General features: G+C 35.7%; 2 protein-coding genes across 2 annotated transcripts; both read left to right on the forward strand.

The window, feature by feature from the left end:
• The first annotated feature begins 3,265 nt into the window (after positions 1-3,265).
• LOC145564862 (uncharacterized) lies at positions 3,266-4,655 on the forward strand. The gene is made up of 2 exons (XM_081625032.1): positions 3,266-4,422; positions 4,652-4,655. Exons 1-2 carry the CDS (start codon positions 3,266-3,268, stop codon positions 4,653-4,655), a joined length of 1,161 nt encoding a protein of 386 aa, XP_081481158.1.
• Positions 4,656-9,482: 4,827 nt separating this feature from the next.
• Positions 9,483-11,195, forward strand: LOC145564864 (F-box/FBD/LRR-repeat protein At1g13570-like). Its single transcript, XM_081625033.1, has 3 exons — positions 9,483-10,382; positions 10,456-10,605; positions 10,923-11,195. Exons 1-3 carry the CDS (start codon positions 9,483-9,485, stop codon positions 11,193-11,195), a joined length of 1,323 nt encoding a protein of 440 aa, XP_081481159.1.
• Positions 11,196-18,284: the final 7,089 nt, after the last annotated feature.

Consider the following 18,284-nt stretch of genomic DNA (forward strand, 5'->3'; position numbering starts at 1 on the left):
CGGAACACTGATACATACCTACAATAGAACACTAACGCCTATTTTGAAGAAATTTTCGAATGCAATTCAAATGGAGTTATTGTGCAATCGCTTGATTAAAAGGTTAGTATACTTCAATTTCTTTTGCCTAAAGTGAAATTCGTTGTTGTAAATTATGAAATTTGGGGAATAGGGTCCGTTTGGGGTCTTTGTATATGTTAAAATTCTGGAATTTTAGGCCTTTTATTAATGAAATTGTGCAGTTTTTGGGGTTTAGTGGTCGAAATTTTAAACTAATTTATACTAGCAGTAAAATTATGCATTTTTTTTTTTTGGTTTTTAATGTCGAAATCATGCAGTTTTAGGGGTTTAATACTTTCACGAAATTCTCACGGCGAAACCTCGTGTCGAAATTCAGCGATAATTTATACTTGTTGTTGTATTGAAAATCTGTATTTTTTGGGCTTATGTTGTCGAAATTCTGCAATTTTTTTGGGTATACTTTGCCCAAAAATAAAATATTATTGAGTCCGTTATTGAGACTTTGAGAGCTACTCCACTTGCCCAAATCAATGGCTTCCTGAAATTTGGTACTAATTTCCGCATCCGTACTACGATTCTCACCCAATCTTTTAGTGGATTTCATTAATTGCAACCACGTCTCACGGTATGGTCACCACAATTTACCTTTAAATTGCTTTAATTGTTCTGATGATTTCTATTTCTAGGGTTTCTATTTTGAGTGATTATTTTTTTGGTTTATCTAAACTAATGTAAATGAAATTAGATGAAGGATTTTTTGACATTTGCTACCACCTAAAACGCCTTGCTTCAGATTTGCTACCGTTTTTAAAAAAAAATTTACTTTGCTACCACCTAAATTAGAGTTTGTTAGGAATCACTACCCCATGCCTTATACCGTTACCATTTCCGTTATGAGATCCAACCACCGTCCAACCACCTTCCATCCACCTTCCAACCACCTCACTGCCACCTTCCTATCCCCCATCAATGCTGCCCCTCCCCCCTCTGGCGGCTGACGCCGGCAAACTCTTCGCCTTCCCTTTTCCCCTCCTTCCAGCCACCTTCCCTCGGAACCACCCTCACTTACAACCACCAATTCGCACCTTCACCGCACGCATTTCGTAGAGCTTCAATTCACAAACCCCCTAATTCGCCACCACAACCACCACCGCCACCAATTTCGCAGACCCCTACTTCGCAGCCACCAATTCGCTGAAGCCCGCAACACCACCACAACCCCCAATTTCGCAGAGCTTCAATTCACAAACCCCCAATTCGCAAACCCTAAAAGTCGTTTGGGTGGTTTCGGGCTGGTAGCTAAGGGTTAGGGGTGTCGGTTTTTGGGTGGGGGAAGGGGAGGGGTTCGATTCCGGTGGGGTAACGGGAAGGGGGGCTGATTTCGGTGGGGGTTGGCTTTGTGGGTGGTGGGGCTTCGTGGGTGAGGGATAGGGAGGGGGTTGGCTTCGTGGGTGGTGGGCCTTCGTGGGTGAGGTCGCCGGCGCCGGGCGAATCTTTTGGCAAGAAAGTTAGAAGTAGATTGTTTGTTACTTTGTTGGTTGTTTAAAGGTGGTTCGATGTCAAAAAATTAGTTTAAAGTGAAAATTTACTTAGAGGTAATATTTCACGACATGATACCGTCCGTACTGTGTAGTTTCTTTAAGAGACTAGTCATTGGCTCATTGCATCGAAACCAAAGAGAGGCAATACAGTTAATAGTAGTATTCCAGACCATGAATAAGTTAGAGACTAATCATTGCTAAAGCAGTTTATTTAAAATGGAGTTAGTAATATCAGTTTATGTGACAATGTGTCGTGTGTAAATAAATTAGTCACAGGGTAGATAGAGTTAATGAAAAGGAAAAAGATAAAATTAAAAAGAAAGAATCTTACATATTCCAAATTACCGGCGAAATCGATGGCTTGAGTTTTCATTTGGGACGGAAAAAGTATGGCGTGAATTTACCTAACCCAAACTTTCTCCAATTTGACAATGATTCTACCCAAAGTGACCCTAATCCGAGAAGACATTATCAAAACCAACCCAACTAAAAGTTTACTCACATATGAAATATCCTGCTACAAACCTGTATCAAATCTAGACTAATTAAGCTGGCCCAATTGATTTGAACTTATCATGACTTGAACTCGAATTGAACCCAATTGGATGCATGATTGAGATTTAGGATCACGAGCACACACGCAAATACCTCTACTTAGGCACTTTCAGTAATGTCCTGAACTCTATTTCTCTCGTGCTCGCTCTTGTTCTATGAGATTTAGGATCACGAGCACACACGCAAATACGTGGTCAGACAAAGTGATTATCATAATCACAGGGACAAAGATACTTAATATTTAGACTGACCCTTTTGGTTTGGTCACTTTCTGTGATCATCATATATAGTATATGTTGTATGTATTCCTGTCCCCTATAAACAATAAGATATAAAGGAAAGAGGATTAAAGAATAGAATCAATGCCGAATAACAACTTTTATGTCACATGGAAGATTAAGTTGAATCAACTATGTTGGTTTAATATATGTAATTTTTTATGGCAGATTCTTAATTATGTGGAAGTGAATTCCACAAGTTGCTCGAGGTTCTGGTTGTGGACAAACGATTAAGGCGGTAGTACGCATACAAGATTGTCTTCACTTGTGGTATATATATCTGAACCATTCTTTGCAATATTAAATTATTTGTTCTGGTTGGTATAATGATTGTGAATTGTATGAGATTTTTAATTGTGATATAATTGATTGGAATTGCAATAATACTTGCATCATTGGCTTAGATACCCGTTCAGGGCTTACTCATTAGGAGTAAGTCTTGAATAGTCCCCGGTTTGGGACTGTTCTTGAATGTTCTATCTCATTTAGGTGATAACTACTTGAATTGTTTTGGGTCTAAGAAGATCATGGCTCACTATTTCCCGATTGTTCTCTGGGTACATATGTTGATAGCCGATTATCTACATTGTGTGCTTGGAGAACTATAGGGAAATGCTGCCGGATTTTCTTTAGAACCAAACTTTACAAGTAGTTATTAGTGAGATAGGACATTCAAGAATGGGTTAGGTTGGAGTGATAAGGACCTTATTGGATCATCCGGAGTTACATTTACATGATATAAACTTTGAATGAAAATGGTTGATGCCTTATATTCTTGTTTATAGTTAAGGAGCTATATATGTTACAAAATATACACATTATCTTAAAATTAATTTTGTTATTCAGTGGTTGAAAATGGATCGAAGTTGGATGTATGGTAAACGAAATTGTACAAGTTTTTTACGAGGAATTGAAGAGTTTAGCACTGTTGCCTTAAAACACCAAACAGAGAATGAATCAAAGATTATTCTTTGTCCTTGTTGTGACTGTAATAATTCGAGGGGATATCGTGATATAGTTGATATTAAAGATCATCTAATTCGTTGTGGGTTTAAAGAAAACTACACGAGGTGGACATGGCATGGTGAGAGCATATATATTGAGGCAAGTTCTAGTTATTGTCCAAGGGAAGATGAGAATCATTGTGATGATGATAATGAACACCAAGGTGAGGATATCGATACAGCTGATGATATTGGTGTTGAAAGTGAGAGTGAAGTGGAGAAGGACAGGATAGATGAAATGATGCATGATGTTGAAGACCATTTCACAGAGTGTCCCCAGACATATGATAGTATTTTGAGAGCTGCTGAAACCCCGTTATATCCTGGTTGTACAAAGTTCACTAAACTTGGTGCTATTATGAAGTTATTCAACTTAAAGGCGAGCAATTGTTGGACCGACAAGGGTTTTACGCAGTTGTTAGAAGCCTTAGTAGAAATGTTTCCCGACGGGAATGAACTTCCAAACTCCACCTATGAGGCCAAGAAACTTATGTGCCCCTTGGGTATGGAGTATGAGAAGATACATGCTTGTCCCAATGACTGTGTGTTGTATCGAAATGAGTATGCTGATTTGCATGAGTGTCCAAGGTGTGGAGTTTCTCGTTACAAGATGAATGATACTGGTGAGATGTGTAAGAAAGGGTCTCCGGCTAAGGTATTATGGTATCTTCCAATTATACCGAGATTTAGGAGACTCTTCTCGGATGAAAAAACTGCAAAATTATTGAGGTGGCATGCTGATGGGAGGAAGAAAGATGGGTTAATGAGGCATCCTGCTGATTCCCCGCAATGGAGGAACATTGATCGAAAGTTAAAGGACTTTGGTGAAGAAGATCGAAATCTTAGGCTTGGTCTTAGTACAGATGGAATGAACCCATTTGGGATACTAAGTACCCAATATAGCACCTGGCCGGTTCTTCTAACTATCTACAATTTGCCTCCTTGGTTATGCATGAAGTCTAGATACATTATGTTGTCCCTTCTAATATCTGGGCCTAAACAACCTGGAAATGACATTGATGTGTATCTAGCGCCTCTCATTGAAGATTTGAAATTGTTGTGGAATGAAGGTGTCCAAATGTTTGATGCATATAGTAAAACCAATTTCACTTTACGTGCCATGATTTTTTGTACGATAAATGCATAAATTGCTTATTATTGTATAAATTGCTTATTATTGTTATGTGTTCAAGTTTATAATTTAAAAATGATATAAATCGATGTCTTAATTTATTTATGTCTTTTTTTTCAGGTAAGTAATAATGGAGGATGAGGATTTGCATAATCGTTCCATGTCTTTGCAAAGTGAGGAAGATGAGCCACACAATCAATCACAATCAGAGCAACAAACAACCGACTCTCAGAAGAAGAAAAAGAAGCCAAGAGGTCCTTCAAAGGGCCTAAAATCCATGCCTGGGGTTCCTAGAGTGCTTGAATGGGATGAATTGTGTCGACCCATTGGAAAGTGGGCAAAAGCATACAAAATTCATGTTGGTGAAATAAGTCGTGCAAAGGTGTCTATATTGTATAAAGATTGGAATCAAGTTCCACAAGGAATAAAAGACACTTTGTGGGAAGATGTTAAGGTAATATTCACTATTATATGTTAAATGTTATACTATTATATTATCATTTTGACATTATTTGAATATGATGAAATTATTTACTAACTTTTTTTATTTTTTTAATTTTTTGCGTAGAGAGAGTTTCAAATCGAAGAAGATGAAGACAAGAAAAAAAAGGTCCTATGCACTTGTGATAAAACTTGGAGAGATTTCAAAACAAAATTGGTCAGTGGTTGGATCACATGTACCAGGAATATGCCGAAGGAGAAAAGAATGCCGTATGTACTCTATGATTTCATATCTGAGGATATGTGGAAAACATTTGTGAAGGAGCATACTACAGATGATTTTAAGGTTTGTGTGTATTAATATCAATGGTCATGCGGGTTTATAATACTTTGTTAACGGATTCTTATGTACTAATCTTCATTTATGCTCGTGAAAATAGGAAATCAGTGAGAAGGCAAGACAAAGCCAGTCTTTCAACGAATACCCTCACCATTTAGGAGCCAAATCATATGGTGAAATGAATATTGTATGGCGTAGAAAAGGGTATATTCCCATGGCATCTTCAGCATCCAGTACTTCATCTTGTTCTTCGGTTGTGTCTAGTTTGCCGGGTAGGACATATGCTTGGCTTCTAGCAAGATCAATAGAAGATGATAAGGGAAATCCTTATTTGCCGGATGAGAAAACAAGAGAGGTGAAAGAATCCATTGTAAGTATATAATAAGTCCGTATTTCAATTTTGAATATATTTTGTTAAGTTTATGTATTGCAACCAAAGTTTTCTAACTTGACGTCATTGTGTAGGATAATTGGAGAAAGCAACAAGCTGAAGGAAACTTTGTTCCTAATAGGCATGATGATATCTTATCTCGTGCCCTTGGGAAAAAAGATCGTAAAGGTCGGGCAATAGCATTTGGCAGTGGAATTGGCATTAAAGCTGTATGGGGATCCAGAGAGAGGCGTAGTGGCCGACGGGGTAGGGAATTCGGAGATGATGAGATGGAAGAATTAGAGGAAAGAGTAGCCCGGAGGGTACGAGAGGAGACTATGCAGGAGATGGATTCTAAAATGGATTCCATGGTTCAAGAGAAGTTTATGTTATTTGCTAAACAGATTGGTATTCAAATTCCAACTGAAATGATAGAAATGAATAACATAGGCCGGACGACTCAACAAAATCCTAGTAGTTGCCAATCAGTGGGTGATGATCCATTTGCAAACATACAGGTATCCAAAACTTTGTTATTTTATATTTTTTATCTTTTTTTTTAATGATTTATGACTGCGACATACTTTTAACTTTGTAACTCAGTTTTCTATATTTTTTAATTATGATTTTTTTCTATCTTTGTAAGGAACCGGTTCCTTGTCGGCTATCATTGTTGAAAAATGACTCTGAGAAAGTCATTGTAGCTGAAGGTACATATCATCCGGAGTTAATCCTTGATCATCATAGTAACCTCCTTCCGGATCACATGAGGGTGAGTGTTGATGATTTTTTTGACGAGTTCAAAGAATTCTCGGTTCCAGTTCCTTCTTCAGTCATCAAGAAACTTAAGCATGCTCATGGTACATTTACCCAATGGCCGAAAGACTTGGTTTCACTCATGCATGACAAGGTAAATTATTTTTGTAACAATTTACATATAGTTTTCCATACAAAATATAGCAAATTGTTGAATAGATTTGCTTTACTATTGATTAGGAATTCATATCAAATAAGAACATTGGTAACAACAAAGTGGCCAAAGAAAACATGCAAGACAAACTGAAAGTAGTTGAAAGTGGTCACGAAACAAAAGAGTCCAACACCAATCCAAAAAAAGTTTTTCTTATGGATTATGCTTTGGAAAACTTGTCTCAGAAGTGTGGGTCTTTGAATAGTTTGTTATCTTCATTACCCGAAGGTGAAACTATTAAGGTTAAGGCTGATGCTTGGACCTTTAGTTATGAAGACAGTAAGTACATCATTATCAAACGTGAAGATGTCAATCAACTTCTCATAGGAGCTTGGCTGAATATTTCAGTTTTGCAAGTTTTTATGATGTAAGATATTCAAATTTCACTCTTCCCATATACTTATTTATTACCATTTATAATGTTATTACATGATATATATGTAGGGCCTTGAGTGACTTACTCGATACGGAGGAAGTGGCTTCCATTGGATTCATGTGTCCGGAAATGATTTCAGAAACCTATTTGCATAGTGATGCTGATCGTATCCTACTATACATGACACATGTGATGGAAAAACAAAAATCTAAGCAGTTCATCTTATGCCCATACCATGAAAAGTATAAACTTTGAACTTGTATTTATTTGAACTTTGCAAATTGTTGATATTATTTTACTCTTTTACAAATGTGTGTCTAATTTATTATGTAGGAATCATTGGTTTCTTTTGGTCTTATGCATGGCTAAGCGTGAAGTCATCATCTTTGATTCTGTGAGGCAGAAGCGAAATTTAGCAATTAAGTTTGCAATGACAAAGTAAGTCTAGTTTGTTATTAATGTCATGATTTTATGTGTGTAAGGGTAATATATATGTTATTTGTTTCAAATGTGTAGTGCTTTTCGAAGATTTAAGGCATTAAGTGGACAATCTAGGGGAAGTAAATTGACATGGCATTTGGGACAGGTTACCTTAATTTCTTACCCTAACTTTTAGTTTCTTAATAATTGAAGTATAGCAATTTAATTCAACTTACAAATATATTACATGTAGTGTCCTCAACAATTGGGTGGACGTGAGTGTGGCTACTACGTCATGCGTTATATGTACGAAATACTTGAACATCACCATAGCCGTGAAGATCTTATTCAGGTATGAGTTGTCAAATATTTCATTTTTGTTTGATAAATACAATTTGATGTTAGCTACAATCTTGAATTAAAACTTTCCTCTTGTATATTTGTCGTGTTGATAGGATTTTTCAAGAACTACACCGTACACCGAGGAGGAGATAAATGAGATCCGAGATATTTGGGCAGAGTATTTTATATGTAATGTTGAACTTTAGATTTACCACTTAGCGCATGTTTGACTCTTGTTTTGGATTATAGGCTTGAAATGAAGTAATTTGGTTAATTGGTGTTGGGATGATGAGTATAATGTCTATGATATTGAGATGTAAATTATTGAACAGGTTGTTAATATAATGCCGTCATTCCCAATTTTATGGGTAGGCCAAATTACAAAGGAGACTCTGCCGAAATTTACATTTGCATTATTCAATAATATTGCATTTTAATTTCAATTATATTAGCGTTAGCATATTACTTTATACCTAGGAAAACAAGTACTACAAACATATACAAGGCAATTATTATATTATAATTAAAAAAAAAAATTCACCTCATTTGCGTCACCCATTAAACAAACAAGTGACGCAAATACAACAGTTTTGTATTGTCTACTCAGTCATTTGTGTCACTCCTATATAAACAAGTGACGCAAATAACAAAAAATAAGTTTATTGGAAGAGTCATTTGCGTCGCTTTTTTATAAAGGAGCGACGCAAATAACAAAAAAAGTTTATCTGAAGAGTTATTTGCGTCGCTTGTTTATAAAGGAGCGACGCAAATGACTAAAAATAAGTTTATCAGAAAAGTCATTTGCGTCGCTCTTTTATAAAGGAGTGACGCAAATGACTAAAAATAAGTTTATCAGAAAAGTTATTTGCGTCGCTCCTTTATAAAGGAGTGACGCAAATAACAAAAAATAAGTTTATCTGAAGAGTTATTTGCATCGCTCCTTTATTAAAGATTGACGCAAATAACAAAAAATAAGTTTATCAGAAGAGTCATTTGCGTCGCTTATTTATAAAGGAGCGACGCAAATAACAAAAAATAAGTTTATCAAAAAAGTCATTTGCGTCGCTCCTTTATAAAGGAGTATAATTCAACAATTTCTTATATACAAATGATTCTCTTACAAAAAGTACGATAAAGGTACATATTATCTAAAAGGTAATTAGATGCAAATTTGTGCTATGTACTATACGGTTTTTAGTTAGTTATTGTGATATTTGAATCACTATGATTTTTTTTTAAAGAAAATGCATTAGCTTTAAAGTTTTTACCTACGAATATCAATATTTGCAAAATATGTTGAATTTTTTTTTAAAAAAATTTATAAATATTATCTCTAATATCAAATAATTTGTTTATATTTTTATTGAAAAAAATAATGATTTTTGTTTAATTAAAAATTGTACTCTCTAAACTTCATTATGAATTCAATTCGTTCATCATATGCATTTTGTAGTACATAATATTCTCTCAAGATATGATGATATCTTGAGATATTCAAGTTAAAATAATCAAACCTTTACAAATCCTATCTTTTAGCAAGCAAACAATCCTTAAATACGATAATCATCAAGTCAATGCAATCGCAACAAGAATAACAAAACCAAACAATAATTTCAACCCCCTAACATAAATATGAAAAACTTAAAATTTAGAGAAAAATAGGAACCAACCAAACGTTTATCCCTCTAATAAATGGAGTTCATTCTTAATTCCTTAAACCACCTTTTAATTAAGCGAATTTGTGGAAAGGAAGTTGATCGAATCAGCAACTTGCCATTAGATTTAACACACAAAATCCTAGAATATCTACCAATACAAGAAGCTGTTAAGACGAGCGTACTGTCGAAACATTGGAGGTTTCAATGGGCTTCCATTCCACAGCTTATACTTGATGAGTCATTCTGTAAAATCGTCCAACGGAGAATACTATACGAATCAGCAGATTTCTCATCGATTTACTCAAATGCGGTCAACAATATAATTCTTAACCATGTTGGTCCGATATCTAAGTTTGTGCTTTATGTTCCCGCTTGGTTCCAGGGAGAAACACACATGTGGATACGGCGTGTTTGTGCCAATGATGTCAAGGAGTTCATGCTCGTGTTTGCTCCCGATCTGCAAAAGAATTTGCCATCATGTTTGTTCAGTTGTTCGGGTTTGACACATTTGACCCTCACTGGATACAAGTTCCTCTATCTTCCTCCAGCTTTTAAGGGCTGGACAGATTTGACCCTTTTTCGATACAAAATCCTCGATCTTCCTTCAACTTTTAAGGACTTTCCTCACCTTATTTATCTGAAATTGTATAGCGGGATGAGGATCGAGGCAAAGGTTTTGGAAACTCTAATTTCATGGTGCCCACAACTCGAGAGCCTTCATCTAATGATTATAAATGAAGGGGCAATTTTGAAAATTCAGTCTCCAAAACTTAAGAATTTGTTCGTGAAAGGCTATATTAATCGATTGCACTTGGAGGAAACTACGACTATAAACACACTAGGTCTGGATGTTAACATTCATTCCGGCCTAATCGAGATTTATAATTGCCTTGCCAACGTTGAGAATCTCGTTTTGAAAAAAGAATTTTGGTGGGTAAGTGAACATTATTTTGAAGTCTTATTTCAGCACACAAGTACTATTCTTTTGTTGATTGTTGAATTTGTAGGCACCTGAGTATTCAAGAACAATATCAGTTAAAATGAGACGATTGCGAACTTTGAAGTTGGCAGAGATACTACTATACCATCAATCCCATATGTTTTTTATTCTAAGTTTGTTTGAGAATTCCCCAAAGTTAGAGCAACTAAACATAGAAGTAAGTTTTTGCAACTTAATTATTTCTACCCTTATCTTAATAGATTACTGTTGTTTGAATTTTATTTTAATGTCTAATTTTCTATAAATTATGATAATATATTGTAAAGGCTAATTTGATTAATCTAATAAATTATAAGTTTTTTTTTTTTTGTAAGATACTTACAATACTTTTAAAATACTTAACTCGTTTTATAATAAATTAGCGCGCACACATCTTTTGGAGGATTTGTGTATCTTAATTTTCAAGCTTAATTAGCATAAATAACTCTATCGTGAACAAATCATCATATATATTCTTTGCCTTTTTTATTTTAGGTCTCCAAGGCTGTGATCGATGATCATCACTCAATTCCAATTGAAAGATCTTACAACCTTCGACAACTTAGAAAAGTGCAACTGTGTGGTATATCCGGGCATAGCGTTCATCAACAGCTGTTGCAATATATTGTAGCCCATTCTCCTGTCCTTAAGGAAATGAGTATTGAATTCTCTTCAAAGATGGGTCTGGAAGAAAAAAATAATCTGGCACTGATGGTAATGGGTTATCGTCGAGCCTCTGCGAATGCTGAGATAATAATCAAGACTTGATAACAATCATAACTTCATAAGGTCTATAATCAAGGTCTTACAAAAGGCTTCCAACTGTTTAATATGTAAGAATGTTAGTCCATTAGCGAGGGAACTATTTTACTGTTGCAAAACCTTCTTTTGACTCCCATGAATCAGTCGTGTTAAACTCTAGATCGTTATACATACTTAGGGCCTGTTCTCATACGTTGAAGTTCAGTTCAGCTCAGTTCAGTTCAGTTCATTTTTGTTCCGCTCCTAATTTCCTTCTCTTATAAAATATTCATTTCAGTTCAGCTGAGTTCAGTCAATGAGAACAGGCCCTCATTGGCTGCTATAGTGCTATTCGACACTTAATCAAGTAATTTAACTGCCCTTTCCTACCCAAAAAAAGTATCATAATAATATAGTACAAAGTACTTTTATGGTAAGCTACTCTACTTCTTAGTCCTTTTCTTCATATCATATGAAGTATACGGAGTAGTAATTTTTTTTATTTAAAAAGTGTTGAAAAATATAGTCAAGTGAGATCTTGCTAGATTCGTCACAATGTATATTTTCCAAATATCAACTTTTTATAATTTTTGCTTATCGCTAATTAAAGATATAAATTATTGAAAATGTGTCAACTAAAAATAAACGGAGGAAGTACGTTGTATTAACAATATTAAACATTTAATGATACAAAACTGAACATTTATATTTACAAAAATGAACATTTATATATACCAAATTGAACATTTTATATATGATTCGAAACCGAAAAATTATAAGATGATGCCATTATGATGAAGACACTACTAAAAATTGGCCAAATTGCGACCGGCGCAAACGGTTGCAAAATATAGTGAAAACGGTCGCAAAACATAATTGCGACCGTCAACGGTCGCAACATGACGGTCGTTATTATCTTGGTCGCAAAAAAGAAAATATTACGACCGTTTGACGGTCGCAGATTTTTAACGGCCATTTTACCTATTTTCAACGATCGTTAAAAAACGGTCGCAAATATTGAAAATTGCGACCGCCTTATGAAACGGTCGCAAATATTGAATTTAGCGACTGTCATAAGCCGTCGCTAAAAGTATTTAAAAAAAACAAAAAAAAAAAAGAAAAAGACCCACCCACCCACCCACCCTTAACCCAGATCCCACCCAAACAGCCACCACTGCCCACCCTAAACTACCACTAGCCGCCTCCGCCACCCTCTACCCACCATCACCTTCGCCCACCTTCAACCACCACTACCCACCACCACCCACCCACCTTTAACCCAGAAAAACAGTAAAAAAAAAATCACCTACATAATTTTGAACAAAAAGGAAACAAAAACGAAATAAAACATCATCAAACAATCTGTGAAATTCGAACAAATAAAGAACAAATTCAATCAAATAAAATGCACAAAAATTATATAAAAATTTGAACGAAAATTAAATTAAAAAAATCGCCCAAAAATGCACAAAATTAAACCAAAAAACGAACAAAAAATAAAAAAAAAGTCGCCCAAAAATTCAACCCAATAATTATACCAAAAAAAAAACCCCACAACAATTAAACCCACAATTTGAACAAAACATTCGACAAAAAAATCATACCAAAAATCTATGAAATTCGAACAAATAAAGAAGAAATTCGAACAAAATTAACAAAAACTCGAAATAAAACCAAAATCAAAGGAATTTGAACAAAAACGCAATTAAAAATCGATAACAAAATCAAACAAACATGGAAATTCGAACGGATCGAAAACGAAATTCAACCACAAAATTCGAAAATAAACAAATTTTTCAGAAAAATAAACATACCTTTCATAATATATCTTCCTCTTTAGGTTAATATGGTCAAATTCGACCAAGAAAACTCCAGGTCTGGAATTTTTAAGGTCGAATTTGACCATAAACACCAAACTTCGTGTGTTGCTTTTAACGAGAGGAGATGCTTGTGACGGTGGCTGCTCTATTTCGGGTCGGTGAAGAGAGGAGATGCTAGAGAAAGAGAAAAATATGAGGAGACGAGGATGCGTGAGATGGGTTGTTCACTGGCATGGGAGGTGGAATGAGGAAAGAGAAGAGAGAGAAAGGAGAATGGTGTACGAAAAGAGAGAGGAGAAGAGGATGCGTGAGGAGAGAGAGAGAGGATAAAGGATGGGTGAGGAGAAGAAGACGGATGCTTCTAATACTAGGGTTGGGTGGGGTGATCTCCTTCTATACTCTTTTTTTTTTATTTAAAAAAGCACTTTTGCGACCGGTATGACGGTCGTAATTTTGCGACCGTTTCTCAAACGGTCGTAATTAACACATTTACGACCGGTATGGCGGTCGTAATTTTGCAACAGTTTTTCAAACGGTCGTAATTAACGCATTTTGCGACCGCTTCTAACGGTCGTAACAGAATTAATATAATTTTGAATAAATTTTCAGATGAGTTATATTTTAAAAATATATTTAAGTACCTTTGCGACCATTTTATAGCCCAAAAACGGTTGCAAATTTGCGACCGCTTTAAAAACGGTCGCAAATATCGGTTTTGCGACCGTTTTCATGACGGTCGTAGAAAAACGGTCGCAATTCAACCGAATTTTAGTAGTGAGAGGGGGTGCAGGCAGTGCTACCTACATAGCTAGAGGTGTAGGGAAAAATTTGTATTGCCCAAACTCGCGTTATTTTCGGACCGGATCGGGTCGGGCATTGAAAATAATTGTCATAAAATTGGTGAATTTCAAATGCATATAATCCACATAGTAGTATTAAAACTACCACCCAAACCAAAGGTGTAAACAAATGCCAATAAAACTTCTCTGCAAGAGCTAGCCCTTTTGCGCGCATCGCGCACGTAGGCCACCCTAATTGTATAAAATATAGAACTCCAAGGGTCCAAGTCTCCTGCCATTAATTAATTAATTGACTAGTTTGTGACCTAATTTTTGCAAATAACCCCGAGATAAGAGCTATACAAATCCTCTACAAATTGTAATTAATTATAGGTAACTTTAACCTGTCTTACAAGTAGTTAATAAAAAATTTGTCTCACCCAATATTGTGTAATCATGTTACCCAGCTAATTGTAATTTGGAGAGAATAACCCAGCCAATTATTGACTACTAATCTGCTATGTGCCACTTAGGGGCTGTTGGCAATCGGTGGTTTGTTGTTGGTAGTTGGCTTGTTTGACTATTAGTTGAAAGTAGTAGGTGTATGGATTATTGGCTTTATGAGTTGGTTTTTTTAGCCAACTTTTTACAAAAGTGTTTTTGGTAAAATTATTTATAGTTAGCTGTTAATTAGTAATAAAGTGATCCAACAAGCCAAAAGCTAATAGAAAAGGCTTCTCCAATTAGCTTTTGACTTTTGGCAAAAAAAAAAACCAGCTTATTAAAAGCCAACAAAAAAAACTATCAAACCCCTTGATCTAATTGAACTACCCTCATGACCTCTCCACCAATAAAAAAAATGTGCTCAGCTCCTTCCGTCCTTATATAAAGTTCTCGTTTGACTTTTCATGGTCACCAAGACGTGTCTATATATCTTTATTTTCATACCGTAAAAATTATAACAATTTGATATTAATATTATACAATCATGAACATATAATCTCTTATATATTAACGGCAATTTATAGTCAAAATTTTCATATTTAAACCCAAATTAGTCAAATAAATATTAAATTTAGGGACGAAGATAGTAGTATATCATAATTTTTTTTTTAAATTTAAAAATATATTATCATAGAGTTTTTTTTTTTTTTTTTTTTTTTGAAACCCATTATCATGACTCATGTGTCCTTCATTGAGAGCTATGTAAAAAATTATTGTGTTTCATCACCAATTGCACTTTGCCCAAAAAAAGAACATACCCCTAAGGATTAAAATAATGTACCACGTACTCTTGTAAAGTTTTGAATGAACGGTATACCCTTGACAAATATTAATTATGTATTAGACACCGTTATTAACACCGTTAATATTCCGTTAGTGTCAAAAGACAATAATGCCCTTAGTATTATAGTTGATGTCATTAAACCAAACACAACACTGATACATACATTTTTTTTATTATTATTATTATTTTTTTTTTTTTTTACGGAACACTGATACATACCTACAATAGAACACTAACGCCTATTTTGAAGAAATTTTCGAATGCAATTCAAATGGAGTTATTGTGCAATCGCTTGATTAAAAGGTTAGTATACTTCAATTTCTTTTGCCTAAAGTGAAATTCGTTGTTGTAAATTATGAAATTTGGGGAATAGGGTCCGTTTGGGGTCTTTGTATATGTTAAAATTCTGGAATTTTAGGCCTTTTATTAATGAAATTGTGCAGTTTTTGGGGTTTAGTGGTCGAAATTTTAAACTAATTTATACTAGCAGTAAAATTATGCATTTTTTTTTTTTGGTTTTTAATGTCGAAATCATGCAGTTTTAGGGGTTTAATACTTTCACGAAATTCTCACGGCGAAACCTCGTGTCGAAATTCAGCGATAATTTATACTTGTTGTTGTATTGAAAATCTGTATTTTTTGGGCTTATGTTGTCGAAATTCTGCAATTTTTTTGGGTATACTTTGCCCAAAAATAAAATATTATTGAGTCCGTTATTGAGACTTTGAGAGCTACTCCACTTGCCCAAATCAATGGCTTCCTGAAATTTGGTACTAATTTCCGCATCCGTACTACGATTCTCACCCAATCTTTTAGTGGATTTCATTAATTGCAACCACGTCTCACGGTATGGTCACCACAATTTACCTTTAAATTGCTTTAATTGTTCTGATGATTTCTATTTCTAGGGTTTCTATTTTGAGTGATTATTTTTTTGGTTTATCTAAACTAATGTAAATGAAATTAGATGAAGGATTTTTTGACATTTGCTACCACCTAAAACGCCTTGCTTCAGATTTGCTACCGTTTTTAAAAAAAAATTTACTTTGCTACCACCTAAATTAGAGTTTGTTAGGAATCACTACCCCATGCCTTATACCGTTACCATTTCCGTTATGAGATCCAACCACCGTCCAACCACCTTCCATCCACCTTCCAACCACCTCACTGCCACCTTCCTATCCCCCATCAATGCTGCCCCTCCCCCCTCTGGCGGCTGACGCCGGCAAACTCTTCGCCTTCCCTTTTCCCCTCCTTCCAGCCACCTTCCCTCGGAACCACCCTCACTTACAACCACCAATTCGCACCTTCACCGCACGCATTTCGTAGAGCTTCAATTCACAAACCCCCTAATTCGCCACCACAACCACCACCGCCACCAATTTCGCAGACCCCTACTTCGCAGCCACCAATTCGCTGAAGCCCGCAACACCACCACAACCCCCAATTTCGCAGAGCTTCAATTCACAAACCCCCAATTCGCAAACCCTAAAAGTCGTTTGGGTGGTTTCGGGCTGGTAGCTAAGGGTTAGGGGTGTCGGTTTTTGGGTGGGGGAAGGGGAGGGGTTCGATTCCGGTGGGGTAACGGGAAGGGGGGCTGATTTCGGTGGGGGTTGGCTTTGTGGGTGGTGGGGCTTCGTGGGTGAGGGATAGGGAGGGGGTTGGCTTCGTGGGTGGTGGGCCTTCGTGGGTGAGGTCGCCGGCGCCGGGCGAATCTTTTGGCAAGAAAGTTAGAAGTAGATTGTTTGTTACTTTGTTGGTTGTTTAAAGGTGGTTCGATGTCAAAAAATTAGTTTAAAGTGAAAATTTACTTAGAGGTAATATTTCACGACATGATACCGTCCGTACTGTGTAGTTTCTTTAAGAGACTAGTCATTGGCTCATTGCATCGAAACCAAAGAGAGGCAATACAGTTAATAGTAGTATTCCAGACCATGAATAAGTTAGAGACTAATCATTGCTAAAGCAGTTTATTTAAAATGGAGTTAGTAATATCAGTTTATGTGACAATGTGTCGTGTGTAAATAAATTAGTCACAGGGTAGATAGAGTTAATGAAAAGGAAAAAGATAAAATTAAAAAGAAAGAATCTTACATATTCCAAATTACCGGCGAAATCGATGGCTTGAGTTTTCATTTGGGACGGAAAAAGTATGGCGTGAATTTACCTAACCCAAACTTTCTCCAATTTGACAATGATTCTACCCAAAGTGACCCTAATCCGAGAAGACATTATCAAAACCAACCCAACTAAAAGTTTACTCACATATGAAATATCCTGCTACAAACCTGTATCAAATCTAGACTAATTAAGCTGGCCCAATTGATTTGAACTTATCATGACTTGAACTCGAATTGAACCCAATTGGATGCATGATTGAGATTTAGGATCACGAGCACACACGCAAATACCTCTACTTAGGCACTTTCAGTAATGTCCTGAACTCTATTTCTCTCGTGCTCGCTCTTGTTCTATGAGATTTAGGATCACGAGCACACACGCAAATACGTGGTCAGACAAAGTGATTATCATAATCACAGGGACAAAGATACTTAATATTTAGACTGACCCTTTTGGTTTGGTCACTTTCTGTGATCATCATATATAGTATATGTTGTATGTATTCCTGTCCCCTATAAACAATAAGATATAAAGGAAAGAGGATTAAAGAATAGAATCAATGCCGAATAACAACTTTTATGTCACATGGAAGATTAAGTTGAATCAACTATGTTGGTTTAATATATGTAATTTTTTATGGCAGATTCTTAATTATGTGGAAGTGAATTCCACAAGTTGCTCGAGGTTCTGGTTGTGGACAAACGATTAAGGCGGTAGTACGCATACAAGATTGTCTTCACTTGTGGTATATATATCTGAACCATTCTTTGCAATATTAAATTATTTGTTCTGGTTGGTATAATGATTGTGAATTGTATGAGATTTTTAATTGTGATATAATTGATTGGAATTGCAATAATACTTGCATCATTGGCTTAGATACCCGTTCAGGGCTTACTCATTAGGAGTAAGTCTTGAATAGTCCCCGGTTTGGGACTGTTCTTGAATGTTCTATCTCATTTAGGTGATAACTACTTGAATTGTTTTGGGTCTAAGAAGATCATGGCTCACTATTTCCCGATTGTTCTCTGGGTACATATGTTGATAGCCGATTATCTACATTGTGTGCTTGGAGAACTATAGGGAAATGCTGCCGGATTTTCTTTAG

This window comes from Chenopodium album, chromosome 10 (genome assembly GCF_948465745.1).
Source record: "Chenopodium album chromosome 10, dcCheAlbu1.1, whole genome shotgun sequence".
In the NCBI taxonomy this organism is placed as follows: domain Eukaryota; kingdom Viridiplantae; phylum Streptophyta; class Magnoliopsida; order Caryophyllales; family Amaranthaceae; genus Chenopodium; species Chenopodium album.

Coding starts and splice junctions, on each gene's coding strand:
- LOC145564862 (XM_081625032.1), top strand. CDS start 3,266: ATGTATGGTAAACGAAATTGTACAAGTTTTTTACGAGGAATTGAAGAG.
- LOC145564864 (XM_081625033.1), top strand. CDS start 9,483: ATGGAGTTCATTCTTAATTCCTTAAACCACCTTTTAATTAAGCGAATT. Junction 10,383..10,455: donor TGAAAAAAGAATTTTGGTGG/GTAAGTGAACAT, acceptor TTGAATTTGTAG/GCACCTGAGTATTCAAGAAC. Junction 10,606..10,922: donor TAGAGCAACTAAACATAGAA/GTAAGTTTTTGC, acceptor TTTTTATTTTAG/GTCTCCAAGGCTGTGATCGA.